The 17,393-nt window shown below is 44.5% G+C and overlaps 1 protein-coding gene across 1 annotated transcript in view; it reads right to left on the reverse strand.

Annotated features, from left to right (window-relative positions):
- Positions 1 to 17,393, reverse strand: part of MAP7D3 (MAP7 domain containing 3) — a gene marked incomplete at both ends in the record, with an annotated part of 267,062 nt that overhangs the window by 157,843 nt on the left and 91,826 nt on the right. The window contains 1 exon segment of the mRNA XM_082264163.1: positions 7,196 to 7,301. Within this exon segment, the coding sequence (XP_082120289.1) occupies positions 7,196 to 7,301 (106 nt within the window).

Consider the following 17,393-nt stretch of genomic DNA (forward strand, 5'->3'; position numbering starts at 1 on the left):
GGGTTAAATAGAGCATTCACCCTGCTCATCTCCACAACTCCCTTAAAAAGGGAGGCGAAGATAGTCACCAAGAACGTAGCTCCTCCCTGCAATTGTGCAGCGTGACGGGAGAAGGGGGCAGGTATGTCTCTCGAGAATGCGCAGTACGTGGCCACTAAAGCCCCGTACTGATCGCCGGCCGAACGATCGGCCGTCTTTTGTCCAGGGCTGTCGTATCTGTTGAAAACTGCAAAAGACTGCACACGAATTTTGTCGGCCAACAATAGCCGACTGCAGAAGTGATGTCATGTGATGGTTAACTTTCCTTGTCTTTTTTCTTTTCTGAGCATGCCCAGTCTTGCTAATCTGCTGTCTGTCGGCCGAAATCTGTACTGACTGGCGAACAATCGGCCGTTCTGGTGTTGGCCAACAAAAATTTTAATGCCTGCACGACAGATTCTGTTTGGCTGAAAATGCGCTGTCGGCTGTCGGAAGCATCATACTAACAAGCCTACAATGGGCCGATCAGTACGGTTGTACAGGGCTCAACTGTGCATGCGCGAAGATGGCAGTGTGCAGCCAAGAAGAGTCCTCCACTATATTTCCAGGTCGGAACGTGACCTCGCGCACATATAGGAACTAGAGCAGCACAGTTCATTGTTAAAAAGAAAAAAAAAAAAAAAACGCCATCTCGATTAACCCCCCTCTCAATCTTAAAACGGCATGTCCTCAATTCTTAGACATTGGAATAATCGGATTTTTGTAAGATCTTACCGTAAAATCCTTTTCTCTTAGCTCATTGACAGACGTAGTCTTCTTGATTCACAAGAACTGGGTTATGTTGTCTCCGCAGGAGTAGGACTAGGCAGAAAGAAAAACGTTCTGGCTCCACCCTAGGGGCAGTCCCAGAGGGTATATCCTCTTCCTGTCTGCTACAGAGAATCAGTTCTGTCACAAAGCAGCAACAGAGAATTTAACCCAACCAACTCAATGATAGAGGGGCGGGTACTACGTCTGTCAATGAGCTAAGAGAAAGGGATTTTACGGTAAGATCTTACAAAAATCCGATTTTCTCTGTCGCTCATTGACAGACGTAGTCTTCTTGATTCACAAGAACTGGGACATCCAGAAGCAGTGCCACAAATGAGGGGTGGGATTGACAGAAATCAAAATCCAATCTAGAAGGCCCAACCGGAGCCAACCAGAAGTATCAAAGGACTCATCGAGTAAACAGATGAGACCTACCCCACAAATCCTCGAGGTAGACCAACAGTCTCCTCAAACAGTGGCCTGCAGGAACCTTGCGGCCAGAAGAGGCATCTGACGATGCCATCACATAAACCTTATACAATATTGTAAAGGTATGAACCGACGACTAAACAGTCGCCTTGAAAACCTGAACCACTGACGCCTGATGGCGGAAGGTCCAGGAAACTCTAAGCGCCCGAGTAGAATGCGCCTTAACAGGGAATCCCGACCCTTAGATAAAATAAGCCTATACCACCGTCTGTCTGATCCATCTAAAGATGGTCGCAGCAGAACAGGCAACCCCTTCTTAGGGCCATCCGTGATCACAAACAGTGAATCCGTCTTACAAATTGAATCCGTAGTATTCAAATATATCCTGATCGCCCAAACTACATCCAAGAAATGCCATGCAAATTCTCGAGGATGATTGGGCTAAGGACATAGGAAGGACAATACACTGTCCTCATTCAATGAAACTTTGAAACCACCTTAGGAAGGAAGGATGGATTCGGATGAAGAACAACCTTATCCCTATGAACCACCAGATCTGGGGAACAACAGGATAATGCAGCCAGTTCTGACACCCTGCGTGCAGAAGTGATAGCCACCAAGAAGGCCACCTTCTGGGATAAAGTAAGCAAGGGAATCTCCCTGATATTTTCAAAGGGAGGTGTCTGAAGAACCGACAGCACCAAATTAAGATCCCAGGATGGTAACGGCGCGTGCACTGGCGGAGCCAGGTGTCGCACCCCCTGGATGAAATTCCGCACCAAGGAATGAGTAGCCAAAGGCTTCTGAAAGAAGATAGCAAATGCTGAAACCAGACCCTTGATAACACTCAAGGCCAGCTTCTGCTCAACTCCCTGTTGCAGAAAAGCCAATATTCGGGCTACCGAATAAAGATGTAGATGGAACCCAAGGGATTCACACCACACAATATAAGACTTCCATGTACGATGATAATCTTTCTGGAAGTCGCTTTCCTTGTTTTAACTAGAGTAGGAATAACTGAAGCTGACAATCCCTTGTCCTTCAGCACCTGGGTCTCAATAACCAGGCCGTTTAAAACCAGCGATCGTAAAGCAGGATGGAAGATCGGTCCCTGAGACAGTAGATCCTCCCTGAGAGGAAGTCTCCACGGGACGTCCGCCACCAGTCTGACCAAGTCGGCGTATCAAGCTCGACGAGGCCAGTCCGGAGCTACCAGGATTACTGGAATTCCTTCCTCCTCTATCCTGCGAAGAAGTCTTGGCAGTAACCCAAGAGGAGGGAAGGCATACATTAGCTGGTATTGCCCCCACGGGGTGACCAGTGCGTCTGCGGTCTCTGCTAGAGGATCGCGGGAGCGAGCCACGAATCTCTGTACTTTTCTGTTGAATCGTGATGCCAACAGATCCACATCCGGGGTGCCCCAACGTAGGCACAACTGGTGGAAAACTTCTGGATGGAGGGACCATTCCCCCTGATCCGGAGTCTGACGGCTGAGATAATCTGCCTGCCAATTTTCCACCCCCGGAATGAACACCGCAGAGATAGCTGGAACTAATCGTTCCGCCCAGCGAAGAATGCAAGCCACTTCTTTGGCCGCTCGGACACTCTTGGTGCCCCCCTGGTGATTGACATAAGCCACGGCCGTGGCGTTGTCCAACTGGATCCGAACCGGGCTGCCCTGGAGCTGCTCGGTCCAGTGAATCAGACAAAGTCTGATCGCTCTCAGTTCCAACACATTTATCGGTAAACTGGATTCTTCCGGGGACCAAAGTCCCTTAACGGATAACAGACCGAGAATTCCTCCCCATCCGGATAGGCTGGCATCCGTGGTCACTATCGTCCAATATATTGACAGAAATGACTTTCCCTGGCTGAGTATCGGAGACTGAAGCCACCAGACCAGAGACTCTCTGGTCTGTTTGCTCAATCGGATCCAATAGTCCAGAGATTCCGGATTCCGATTCCATCTGAGAAGAATCTCTTGCTGAAGAATTCGGGTATGGGACTGGGCAAATGGGACTGCTTCGAAGGAAGCCACCATCAACCCCAGAACCCTCATGCAAGTCCGAAGGGAAGACCAGCTGTTGGATAGTAACAACTGGACTGCTGATTGAATCTTCCGGAGTTTCCCTACCGGAAGGAAAACTCTTGTCCTGAACGTGTCTAGAATTAGACCCAGATATTCGAGCCTCTGGGTGGGAACCAGAAATGACTTTTGCTGGTTCACCAGCCACCCGAATTCCTGTAAAGAAATTATAGTAATTTCTAGGTTTTGTAGCAGGGTCTGCGGAGACTCTGCATGAAGCAGGAGATCGTCTAGGTAACCTAGAATCGATATGCCTCTTTGGCGCAGTAGTGCCAACATTGGGGCCAACACTTTCGTGAAGACCCGAGGAGCCGTGGCGAGACCGAAAGGTAACGCCACAAACTGATAGTGGTTCTCTTCTACGGAAAAACTTAGAAATCGCTGATGTCCTGCGAAAATGGGAATGTGCAGATAGGCGTCCTTGATGTCTATGGACGCTAGGACATCCCCTGAATGCAGGAAGGCTGCTACTGTGCGAATGGATTCCATCTTGAATTTTCTTATGTTGAGAAAAGGAATTGAGTGCCCTTAAGTCCAGAATTGGACGCACTTTGCCCTCTTTCCTGGGTATTGTAAATAGGTTTGAATAAAACCCTTGAAAACGTTCTGTCCAAGGAACGTGGACTACCACTCCTTGTTGTAGTAAATCCGTGACTGCTCTCCGCAGATCTTCTAAACGATCCGGGGATAGTCGGATATTGGAAGGGAAGAATCGCGCCGGTGGGAGAGATCGAAACTCGATCTTGTACCCTGACCTTATGACTTCGCAAACCCACTTGTCCGGGATTCTGGAAAGCCATGGATCCGGGAACCGGCAAAGACGTCCCCCCACCCCAATAATTGGGGTGGGGGCGCACCTTCAGGCTTTGGACGACTTATCTTCAGGTCTGGAGGGGGCGGGCTTTTGCTTGCCCGACCAACGTCCCCTGAAGCCTCCTGAAGGAGCTTTGGAGGACTTAATTTTTTCACCCGCGGGACGAAAAAACCTTTTGTGAGCAGAGAAAGAAGGCCCTCGTCTTTGACGAGTTCCTTTACCCTTAGCATTTTGCGGTAAAAAGGTGCTCTTTCCACCCGTGAGATCCTTAATGATCTCATCTAAGTTGGCTCCAAATAAACGCTCTCCTAAAAAGGGGATATTAGCCAATGTTTTTTTGGAACCTTGGTCGGCTAACCAACCCTTTAGCCACAGTGTACGCCTGAGAACCACTGCTGAAACTGATGCTCGCGCCAATAATGGAGTGGCGTCTAACGCTGCATCACACACAAACTGTAACCCCTGTTTCATCTGTTCCAACAAATCCGATACCGCCTGGGGGACCTCTTCTAAGTCCCGGCGTAACCATTTGGTCCATTCGGTTACAGTCTGCAAAATCAGCCCAATAGCAATTATTGGTCTGAAAGCTGATCCAATCAAGGAAAACATGGTGCGAGACATAGCTTCTAACTTGCGATCCACCGGATCTTTAAAAGACGGAGCGTCTTCTAATGGAATAACCGTGGCTTTATTCAATCTAGCAATTGGTGAATCCACCACAGGTGGTTCTGTCCATTTCTTAATGAGGGTTTCCTCAAACGGATAACGCCTGTTAATGCGTTTAGAAATAGCAGAAGTGCGTTTTGGCAGACTCCATTCTTCTTTGATTGGATTGCCAAAACATTTGGGCAATGGAAAAACCTTCGCCACTTTGATGCGTTTTTTAGTCCCAAAAGGAATTTCAGTTTCAGCTATTTCCGATGGAGTATCCTGTAATCTTAAGGTTTCTTGAACAGATACAATGAGTGCGTTTACCAACGCTTCCTCTCGGGCTATGGCTGATGCCGAAACATCCTCCTCACTGTCTGAAGAGACAGTACCCGAGACACCAATCCCAGATGAGGTACCTGCAACTGCAGAAATAGGCTCAGATTCTGAATCCGAAGTTTCAGATTTGAATATGGGGTTAGGCGGGGGCTTGCGCCCTGTCCCTGACAAGCCACTTCTACCCGGGACACAAAAGTTTCCATAATAGCTGACAATGATTCAATTGTCAGTGGGGTGCTGGAGGATCCTGCAGACTCCTCGAAGGGATCTGGTGGAGATACATGAGTGGCAGGGTCCATGTTAATCCAGGACACTTTGCCAGTAAAAAAGAAAAAACATCTTTTTTTTTTTTTTTTTTTTATGTGTATCCCCCTAGCGCAATAGCGCCCCTAGAGTACCTGCTTCTTGATCCCCACAGAGAGAGAGAGGGACCCTCAAGGCTCACCACCCGATGCAGAGAAGTTTCCAACCAACTGCAGTCAGCGTTTGTCTTTACAGACTGGAAAGAGCTGTGTTCGTTTTCCCGGGTAGAAAGGAAGTGGCTCCGCCCCCTGTGTACGCCTTCCGGCGTTCCCAGCTCTCCACGAGGTTAGCTGGGCTATTCAAACATGGCCGCCCCCATACAGGAGACAATAGACTCCAAAAACATGGCGGCCGGCGTGACCTGAGGACATTCATGCACCTGGTCTACAGCAAAATGGCGGCGGTTTATCGATCTGCAGGAGGTCCACTACAATTAAGGTAGGATTATACCTCCTAGGTCTGCTGCAATACTGCAGTCTGCTGGGTAGAGTGTTAGCTCTCAAACCAAGTCCACTTCCCACCAAACACATGCTGTATTTACAAGGGGGACTTTTAGTGTCAGACAGATACTGACCATGTATGGAGGGGCCCATTTCCAAAACTGCCTCATAACGAGGGAAAAAAGGAAACATTTACTCACCATACCGAACCGACAGGCACCCTCTCTTCACAATACCCTCTCCACCGGGGTGGGGGGTTGTGGACCACTCCGGACGCCTCGACTCTCTGGTTCCTGGCGTCCAAGCGAGACTTAACTCGCAAGGTCAGTCCCTCCAATGGGACTCCGTCGCGGCCGACCCAGCGCGGAGCTCTGGTCTGCACGCGCTCGTAGGCAGAAACCGGGGTGACCACTGGATCTCAACATCCAGCCCGTCGCCCGGCCCCGCATACTTACTTGAATGTGTCGCGGCCGACCAAGCGCGATGCAATGGTCTGCATGCGCTCGTAGGCCGGCTGGGGTGACCACTAGTGATATTTGCTTGAAGATCTCACAGGAAAAAACACTGGAGAAAACTACCTAAAAAAAATATTTTTTCTAAAAAAAAAAAATCTTGCCAGGACCAGAGATCCCAGCAAGGAACTTAGGTCCTTACTCCTGACTAGACAGAAAAAAACGTATTCTCTGTAGCAGACAAGAAGAGGATATACCCTCTGGGACTGCCCCTAGGGTGGAGCCAGAACGTTTTTTCTTTCTGCCTAGTCCTACTCCTGCAGAGACAACATAACCCAGTTCTTGTGAATAAAGAAGACTACGTCTGTCAATGAGCGACAGAGAAATGGTAATTCCTAAACATTTGGGTCCTCCAAAAGCAGTCCAAGTGAGGGGTGGACAACAGCCACTGAAATTCTTAGTAGGGGATGAGAAAATGGACACTTGAAAGAAGGCATGGCAAAAAAAGGGGAAGGCAAGCATGGAACCTTGTGTTCCAGAGTACGACAGGTAAACACCCCTAAAAGTAAAACTACAACCTGAAGAATGATGGGTATCCGCTTAAAATGTGGAGGACATCTCACAAAAGGCGTGTCAGGAATGTGGGAGAACATACCGATTTCATTCTCCAATTTTGCATTCCAGCTTTTTACAATAAAAGGAACATTTTTACAATGTATTCTTATGCTGTATATCTATTTGTAGCACCAGAAAAGCACCAGTATTTATTTTTTTATTTTTTGTGGGGTATTAAAAATGGGATGTAGTACAGAATTTGTATGCCACTTTATCACAATGCTTCTTACATATTCAGACAAAAGATGGGGGAAAGAGAAATAAAAAAAACTATACTTACTAGGTTTATCTACGTCTCCCGCGCCGCCCCATGACCATCGTTTTTGCCTTTGATCTAACTGGCTATTGCGCTCAAGAGTACGTCGTAAAGTCGCTTCTCTGCGTTCCTACAACAATAAAGTAATCTGGTTATAATATATCATAAAACATCAACACCTAAAATACACATTTACTCCTGGTTGTCGCTTTACAAAACTAAAGTGGACCCTCCCTCATACACAAAAATGGTACTGCACCAATATAAACTTTAACCACTTGCCTACAGTGCACTTTCACCCCCTTCCTGCCCAGACTGATTTTCAGCTTTCAGCGCTCTCACACTTTGAATGACAATTACTCAGTCATGCAACACTGTACCCATAAAAAATGTGTCCTTTTCTTCACACAAATAGAGCTTTCTTTTGATGGTATTTAATCACTACTGGGTTTTTTATTTTTTGTGCTATAAATAAAAAAATACTGAAAATATCGTGAAAAAACACATTTTTCTTTGTTTCTGTCATAAAATTTTGCAAATTAGTAATTTTTCTTCACAAATTTTGGCCAAAATTTATACTGCTACTTATCTTTGGTAAAAATAACCCAAATAAGTGTATATTATTTGGTCTTTGTGAAAGTTATAGAGTCCACAAGCTATGGTGCTATTCATTGAAAATTGATCACACTTGATCACACCTGATGTACTGAAGGCCTATCTCATTTCTTGAGACACTAAAGGTCAGGAAAGTACAAATACCCCCCAAATGACCCCTTTTTGGAAAGTAGACATTCCAAGGTATTTAATGAGGGGCATGGTGAGTTTTTTGAAGTTGTAATTTTTTCCCACAACTCTTTGCAAAATGAAGATTTTTTTTTTTTTTTTTTTTTACAAATTGACGTATTAACAGGTAATTTCTCTCACACAGCATATGTATACTTGGAACTACACCCCAAAACACATTCTACTACTCCTCCTGAGTATGGCGATACCACATGTGTGAGACTTTTTCCCAGCCTGGCCACATACAGAGGCCTAACATCCAAGTAACACCGTCCGGCATTCTAGGAGCATAAATTACACATATAATTTTCTGACAACCTATCGCACTTTTGAAGGTCCTGGAGCACCAGGACAATGGAAACCCCCATAAAATGACCCCATTTTGGAAAGCAAACACCCCAACGTATAATTTTTGAGGCATAATGAGTCTTTTGAACGTGTCATTTTTTTCCACAAGTTTTTGGAAAATGTGGAAAGAAAATGAAAATGCATTTTTTTTACACAAAGTTGTCCATTTCTGAAATATTTTCCAACACATAGCATGTACATAGCAAAAATTGCACCCCAAAATACAGTCTGCTATTCCTCCTGAGTATGGCGATACCACATGTGTAACATTTGTAACACAGCCTAGCCAAATACAGAGTCCTAACATCCAAGTAGCACTTTACACAAAGTTGTCCATTTATCCACTTTAAGACTGGGCCTATTTTTGACACTTGGTGTTTACAAGCTAAAATCATTTTTTTTTGCTAGAAAACTACTTAGAACCCCCAAACATTATATATTTTTTTTTAGCAGAGACCCTAGAGAATAAAATGGAGATTGTTGTAATATTTTTTATCACACCATATTTGTGCAGCAGTCTTCCAAATGCAATTTTTTTGAAAACTATTCACTTTTCTGAATTAAAATATAAGAAAACAGTAAATTTAGCCCAATTTTTTTCCACAATGTGAAAGATAATGTTACGCCGAGTAATTAGATACCCAACATGTCATGCTTCAAAATTGCGCACGCTCACGGAATTGCGCCAAACATTGGTACTTAAAAATCCCCATAGGCAACATTTTAAAATTTTCTACAGGTTACTAGCTTAGAGTGATAATGGGGTACTTTGACGTAGTGGTGGGCTTGAGCACTGTATGGCCATATGGTGGGACCAAATCCCCATTTTTATTTATGGATTGTCTTCAAATTTGGTAGTAATTTCTTTTGCATGTGTGCGCTATTCTTTTTTAATATACATGTCTTTTGGTTCATAGCTGCACCAGCTTTAGAAATACATGGGTATGCTCCCCCAAATTTTTTGCTTGTTTATTATGTATTCGGTCTGACCAGACTACTGAGGTTGAGCAATCTACCCCACCCCCCCCCCCACACACCTGTACTCTATCAGTGTCCACTATCAAGTGGATATAGGAGGAGTCCCCTGTAGTGCATTTGCACATCTTTCCCAGCAAGGAGTATTATCTCCAAGGGTTAGAAAGGCTGGATTCATCTCTTTTTCATGGATAGTGTAGGAAAAAAAAACAAAAAAAAAACACCCACTGATAATGGGGTACTTTGACGAAGTGGTGGGCTTGAGCACTATATGGCCATATGGTGGGGCCAAATCCCAATTTTTATTTATGGATTGTCTTCAAATTTGGTAGTAATTTCTTTTGCATGTGTGCGCTATTCTTTTTTAATATACTAGCTTAGAGTTAGAGGAGGTCTAGGGCTCAAATTATTGCTCTCGCTCTAACGATCGCGGCGATACCTCACATGTGTGGTTTGAACACAGTTTACATATGTGGGCGGGACTTGCGTATGCATGCACTTCTGCGCGCGAGCTAAAGGGGACAGGGCGCTTTCATTTTTTTTTTTTACTCTTTAATTTTATTTTTTTTTTTTATTTCACACAGTTTAAAAAAAATGTTTTGATCATTTTTATTCCTATTACAAGGAATGTAAACATCCCTTGTAATAGAAATAGGCATGACAGGTCCTCTTTATTGTGAGATCTGGGGTCAAAAAGACCTCACACCTCACAACTACACTAAAAAAAAAAAAAAAAAAAAAAACGGCCCTTTAAACCGGTTGCTAGGCAACGACTTTTGACGTAGCTCCGGTCCTCCAAGACCATAGAGTCGAGTGAGGATCCGGGACCGGATAGTTTTCCCTGCTGCCGGCAGGTCCGGTAAGCTGGGAAAACCTCTGGGACGCGGCAGGAGGGGGGCACCTCTTCCCCTGCACCGTAAGGGTAATTCCGCGGGAAATCCGCCACTGGGACCACCCTTATCTGAAAGCCAACCACCCGCTGTTTAAAAAAATACCGGGGTTATGGGGGCCATCTGCTGCCATAACCCCAGTATTTAGCTTTTAATGGCCGACGTATATAGTCGTTAGGCGGTCGGTAAGTGGTTGCATGTATATAGCAAAAATTGCACCCCAAAATACATCGTTGACAGGTGACGATGACTGATGGGGTGACAGGTGACGATGACTGATGGGGTGAGAGGCGACGATCACTGATGGGGTGAGAGGCGACGATCACTGATGGGGTGAGAGGCGACGATCACTGATGGGGTGACAGGTGACGATGACTGATGGGGTGACGATGACTGATGGGGTGACAGGTGACGGTGCACGGCGGTACTGATGGCAGTCGCTGATGACAGGTGCACTTTAGGCTATGTCCACATGTGAGCGTAGCGATCATGGGCAGAATCACCGCGATTCTGCCCGCGATCCGGAAATCATTGCAAATCGCGGGGCGCCTGTGCGTTGCCCGTGATTTGCAATAGCACCCCAAACGCTGTGCGATGTTGCCGCGATTTCTGCCGCGAATCGCGGTAACATCGCGCAAACAACGCATGACGCCCCAAAGAAACTCTTGTACCTTTTTTGGGCGGCATGCGTTGTTTGCGCGATGTTACTGCGATTCGGCAGGCAGAAATCGCGGCAACATCGCACAGCGTTTGGGGTGCTATTGCAAATCACGGGCAACGAACAGGCGCCCCGCAAATTTACAATGATTTCCGGATCGCAGGCAGAATCGCTGTGATTCTGCCTGCGATCGCTACGCTCACATGTGAACGTAGCCTTATGGGTGTCAATTTCTCGGCTGTGAATGGATTCACAGCCGATCACATAGTAAACAGTTACTGTCAGTGACTGTTTACTACTGCCGGTGACAGCTGTGTTCCTAGGGAACACAGCGCCACCGACATGACCGCGCTGCGCGCTCCCGATCGCGCAGTCTTCTCCTGCACGCCTCTTTTGTGATCGGCTGTGTCACTGGAACACAGCCGATCACGTGGGAAACAGCCATGCCCATTGGCTGTTTCCCCCCTGCCGGTGACGGGCTGTGTCCCGGGGACACCCCGACACCGGCAGTGCAGGGCGGCGCGCACACAATCGCGCGCCTGCCCTGCTGAAAGTGCCGCCATCATATGACGGTGGCCCAGAACAATGGTCGCACCGCTCCGCCGTAATATGACGGCGGGCGGGCGGCAAGCGGTTAAGGTTCCAACTGCCAAGTCTCCAGCAGCATCTCACAATCCTAGAGAAGAAGTGTTCATTTTCTAAGGACAACTGGAGGACCCAACTGTCATTGTACAAGTTGGTACCAATAACAAAGTTAAGCTGGATACACACTATACAACTTTCTTTAGATTTTTTCCTTTAGATTTACCAAAACCATATAATACGAGGACAAACCTAAACTCTTTCAATTTGTATGCAATCAGGCAGGCTCTTGCCCTACATAGTTGAAGGTAAATCTAAAGGAAATCAAGCAACAAAAGTTGTATAGTGTGTATCCAGCTTAAGAGGAAGGTGAAGTGTCCTAAAAAAATGATTTCAGGGATTAAGGCATCTTGCACGATACTCCTGTTTTTGCATTTTCGTGTACTTGCGTTTGAGCAGTTCGCATGCACACGCATTTTTGCCCAAAAACATATTCTCGCCCTGTTGTTCTGCACAATATGTAAATGGACATTTGCGCGCATGAGGCGTAAATTACTGACCAAAAAAGATTTTTCTATTTTTTTTTTTAACTGAAGAATGCACGGCGCTTGTTTACGCACTTGTGTGCATAGGCACATTACAATTAATAGGCTGCATTTTATCACAGTAAAAAAAAAAGCTGTACTGAGCTTTTTCAAGCTGCAGTGTGCAAGAGGCCTTAGGGAATAGATTGAAGAGAAAGACCTTCAAGGTGTTTTTTTTTTAGAAATACTAACCAGTGCCTTGAGCCACACCAGAGAGGCAGCAGAAGCTTAGGGAACTGAACAAGTGGCTGAGGAACTGGTGTAGGAAGGAGGGTTTTGGGTTCCTTGAGAACTGGGCTGACTTTGTCGGTTACCAGCTGTTTAGTAGGGAGGGGCTACACCTTAAAGCAAAGTAACAGTCCCCCAAATACTTCTTTACTTGTTTAAACATATCTAGCAATATTTAGAACATGGCCTATATGTAAACCCTGTAGTTTGTGTTCAAATATTTGAAGACTAACCAGATCTTGGAAGCAGGCAGGTTTCATGATATCTGTGGGCATCTGAAGCACTCTTCTATTGATTCCCAGGATTCGATGCAGTTGGCTACCCAGCATGTGTAGAATAAGGTGGTGCGCTATTACATCATGCAAAGCCACTATGGAGAAGATCACTCAAATAGTTAAAAAAAAAATATATATATATATATATATATATATAAATAAAATCTAAAATGTCATAAAAAGTGTATCTTCTATTTCCATGTGCAATAATACAAACCAATATGTGAAAAATGTTTACCATAAAAAAAAATTTGCACATGGAAATAGAAGATACACTTTTTATGAGATTTTAGATTGATTTTATTTATATTTTTTCATTATATATTCATTTTTTATATACCTTTTTGTGTGATCTTCCCTATAGACGCTTTACATGATGTAATAACACCTGAATAGAGCACCACCATATTATACACATTGTATTGAACAAGCATATGAGTACCACCATATTATACACATTCTATTGAACAAGCATACGAGTACTTGAATAAGTGGGAGCCACAGCTCAATTTTTAGGTGTGGCTTAGGTTTACCATAGCAGCGCACCCGCTTTATTGTCTTTCATTGGCTACCCAGCATGCACCTCCCGATCTCACGCCTGCACACTGAGCAGCTCTCCGTCTTCCCTGCAGATGCCATAACAATGGCGGTGTTGGTGGAAGTTCCTGCCCCATTGTGATAGCAACTAGTCAATCATGACATCCTGATCCTCCCGTTCGTGTCATTTCCGGTCTGGAAATAACACGATATTTTGTCACTAGGTGATTTGCAAGGACTCCTGAGATAGATGATGCCGCTATCCCAGGAGCCCTTGCAAATCGCCTAGTGACGTAATCGCCTAGGCGGCCGCAAGTGCTGCAGAAGAAAAGTTAAAAAAGGTATGTACAAATAAAAAAATCAAAAACACAACTGCCATTTTCTACAGCATTCAGGATAGGCATGACAGGAATTGGACCTTCAAAAAATAAATAAATTGGTGGAACTCAGTTTTAATTAGGGAGGATGCAGATCTGTTGGGAAAAAAAAGATGGCCAAGAGGTTGGATGGGCTTTTTAAAACTAGGTGTTTGGGAGCTCAGAGGAAGCAATGCCTGGCAGTGAGCAAAAGACAGAGGGTACTAGTGGAGGCACTAGTGATAATATATCCAAAAAAATGGAATCCTGGGGGATACACAAATGCCAGGGGCCTAGCTAACAAAATGGAACTGGAGCTGCTGTTACACAATGAGGATTTAGACTTTGTGGGGAAAACCAGAAACATGGTTTGACAGCTCACACAACTGGCTGGCAAATATTCAGGGGTATTCCTTGTATCACAGAGACAGGGAGGGAAGACGGGTGTGTATATATAAAGAATGATTTATGGGTGGAATAGAGGGAGTGACATTGTAAACTAGGCAAGGGGGAAAGGTGGAATCTGTGTGGCAGCAGTTTCAAAGGGAAGAAGCAAGTGGGAAATTTTAAGTAAGGGTATGTTACAGGCCCCCCAACCTGAAGGAGGAGGAGGAGCTGGACCTCCTATCACAGTTCGAAATGGCAGCGAGGTAGGGAAATATCATCATAATGGGGGGACTTCAACTATCCCGATATTGACTGGGCAGAGGGGACAGTTCACTCATTAAAAGGTCCATCATTTCTTTAATGTCTTACAGGACAACTTCATGTCCCAATTGGTGGATTCCTAAACTAGAAAGAATGCATTATTAAATCTATTAATTAACAATTCAAATCTGATCACAGATGTGGAAATACGGGAGAACTTGGGATTCAGCGATCATAGGATGATCACAATTAGCGCAAATCATAGGGCCAACTTTTCTGAACTGCGCAAAATACTAAAAAGACATTAATAGGGACCAAATCCTTGAAACATTGAACACTTAGGAAAATGGGAATGGAAACATATTAAAGTCATCACACAATGCATTCCAATGGAGCAATAAATACAGAACAGAGAAGGTGAAACCTGGGATGCAAAACCATAATGTAAAAAGTCTCAGGCCCCTTTCACACACATGTCCGTTTGTCATCCCATCCATTGACGGATGAAAAACGGATATCAATGCAGCTCTATGGAAAAACGGATGACAACGGATGATCATCCGTTAACATCCGTTTTCATCCGCTTCCGTCAATGTCCGTTTTTTTGAACAGATGAATGTCCTATTTTTCATCCGTCAAAAAAACGGATCGGATGAAAAACGGATGTAAACTGACTAACGGTTTTTGCATTGGTAGTGGATGTAAGAAAAACCGGATGAAAAACCCGATACATTTTGACGACGTGAACTGATGGACTGAATGGACCATATGTGTGAAAGGGGCCTTGAAGAGGGGAAAAAAAATGTGCTTTAAAAAAAAAAAAATTTGAAGGGGATGGGTCATGTCAGCATTTCAACATTCTTAAGGCAGGGGTCGGCAACCTACGCCGTTAAATGTTCGGCCCGTCAGTGCATGTGATGAATTCACGTGCACCCACCCTGCGGACATTGCCACATAATTTTGTTTACAGTCAATGGGCCAGTGCTTTATTAATAAAATGTCGCTATATTTCAGATTTCTGAGCGCCGCTCACATGACTGGCCGACTCTCACGATCTGACAGCTAGAGGGGGAGAGGCTGAGAGTTCCCCCTGCTGATGTCAGCAGGGAGGGTAGGAGGAGAGAGCCGGATGGTCATGTGAGCATCAAGCAGAACTTAGAAATGAGGTATATAGTGTCATTTTATTAATAAAGCACAGACACTGGGACACCTGTCATTAGCAAACAGGGACATTTGTAAATGTAAATATAAAGTGGCCCAAGTAGTAGCTTAAGTAGCTTCGGGGGTAGGGGGGGGGGGAGCTGTGCAATGTAAAGGGGTCCAGAATTGCAGGAGGGCTGTGTAATGTAAAGGGGGCCAGAATTGCAGGAGGGCTGTGTAATGTAAAGGGGGCCAGAGGTGTGGGAGCTATATAAAAAGGGGGCCAGAGGTGCAGGGGGCTGTGTAATGTAAAGGGGTCCATAGGTGCAGGGGGCTGTGTAATGTAAAGAGGGCCAGAGGTGCGGGGGCTGTGTAATGTAATGAGGGCCAGAGGTGCGGGGGCTGTGTAATGTAAAGAGGACCAGAGGTGCGGGGGCTGTGTGATGTCTTCATTTATTAGCAGGTGAATGCGCCCCTCCATGCATTCACATACATTGAATCCGGCCCTTAAGTGGAAAAAGGTTGCTAACCCCTGCTCTAAGGAATGCAATAAGAGGTGTAAGAACGCCATTAGGGTGGCAAAAAAAAAAAAAAAAAAACAAGACCATGAAAGAGGAGAGAAAAAAGAAATCCCTAAATTTGTTTTTAGATAGAGTTCCCTGCAAAAGTATTCGCCCCCTTGGCATTTTTCGTGTTTTGTTGCCTCACGTCCTGGAATTTACATGGATTGTTTGAGGAATTGCATAATTTAATTTACAGAACATGCCCACAACTTTGAAGATGTTGCATTTTTTATTGTGAAGCAAACAACAAATAGGACAAAACAGAAAAAATTAGATTTTTGTAAGAACTTACCGTAAAATCCTTTTCTCTGAGTCCTCTGACAGATGCAGCTCTCAATGCTTCTTCACTAATGGGTAATCCACCCTCTACTGGAGTAGACTAGGCAGTGAAAAGCTTTCACTCGACACGCCTATAGGGGCTGTCCCTCACGACAATACCCCAGACACACTGTGCTCTAAAATCCGTTTCGTAGCAAGCAGTGAAAGAAGACACAACCAACCTCAAAAATAGAGGAGCGGGAGCTGCGTCTGTTCTGAGGACACAGAAAATTTCTCTTATGTCCTCTGACAGACGCAGCTCTCAATGCTTCTTCACTAATAGGTTGTCCCAAAGCAGTGTAGGCATGAGGGGTGGGAAGAACGCAACCAAAAACAATGCATTTCCAAGGCTATGAACGAAGCCAACAGGGCAAAAAAAAGCTCACACACGAACAGGAGCTTACCCCAAGACAATAAATTCACCCACAAAAGAGCAAACATTGTCTCTTTGTCAAACAGCAGCCTGTAAAACTTTACGGACAAAGGAAGCATTCGAGGATGCCAGCAAATCGACCTTGTAGAATTTTGTAAAAGTATGTACAGATGACCAGGTCGCCGATTTACACACCTGAGCCACAGATTCCAGATAGCCAAAAGCCCAAGAGGCACTCAGTGCTCTAGTAGAATGCGCCCGCACAGGGAAAGGAGGCACCTGACCCTTTAACAAAAAGATCGGTTAGTAAGGAGATCCTCAACTTATTTCCCTAAATCAACAAAAATACAGGATTGTTTTAGTGGCACTAACCTGAAGATAAGAGGAATACAATTTTGTGCAAAAATATATATATTTATTAAATAATTCAGTGCAGAATAATGTCAAAAGATTACTGGTAACAAACACAAAATGTGGAACAAAATTCAATAATATGCATCACACAGGTAATGTGAGAAATGTAATCAAAGATTATTATTACAGAATATCTAGGTAACCAAAACCCATAACTTCCAGAATATGATTAATAGCCTTCCATGAGCTCACAAAAGATGGAAACCAAATCTAACAGATTTGACACGTGACTTATCTCAGCTAACAGATGTTCACAACTCAATGTTTCAAAGAAATGCATGGACAAATTGTTACACCATGCACCAAGACATGTTAAAAGTCCAGATAGAAGTTTATTTTACCAAAAACTATTAAATATATTTTTTAAGAATACATCATAACTGCCCCATTTACTATGGCTAAAGTCAGCCTGAATTTCCGATGAGAAAAATTAGACCAATCATACTGCAGTTAGAATGAGCCAAATCTTGATGCTAATAAGAAAAAGAATGGTTATGTCAGAATATGTATGGCAATTGAATTGCCTGTAGAAAAAATATATACTTTACCA

This window comes from Pelophylax lessonae (genome assembly GCF_965119305.1).
Source record: "Pelophylax lessonae genome assembly, chromosome: 7".
In the NCBI taxonomy this organism is placed as follows: domain Eukaryota; kingdom Metazoa; phylum Chordata; class Amphibia; order Anura; family Ranidae; genus Pelophylax; species Pelophylax lessonae.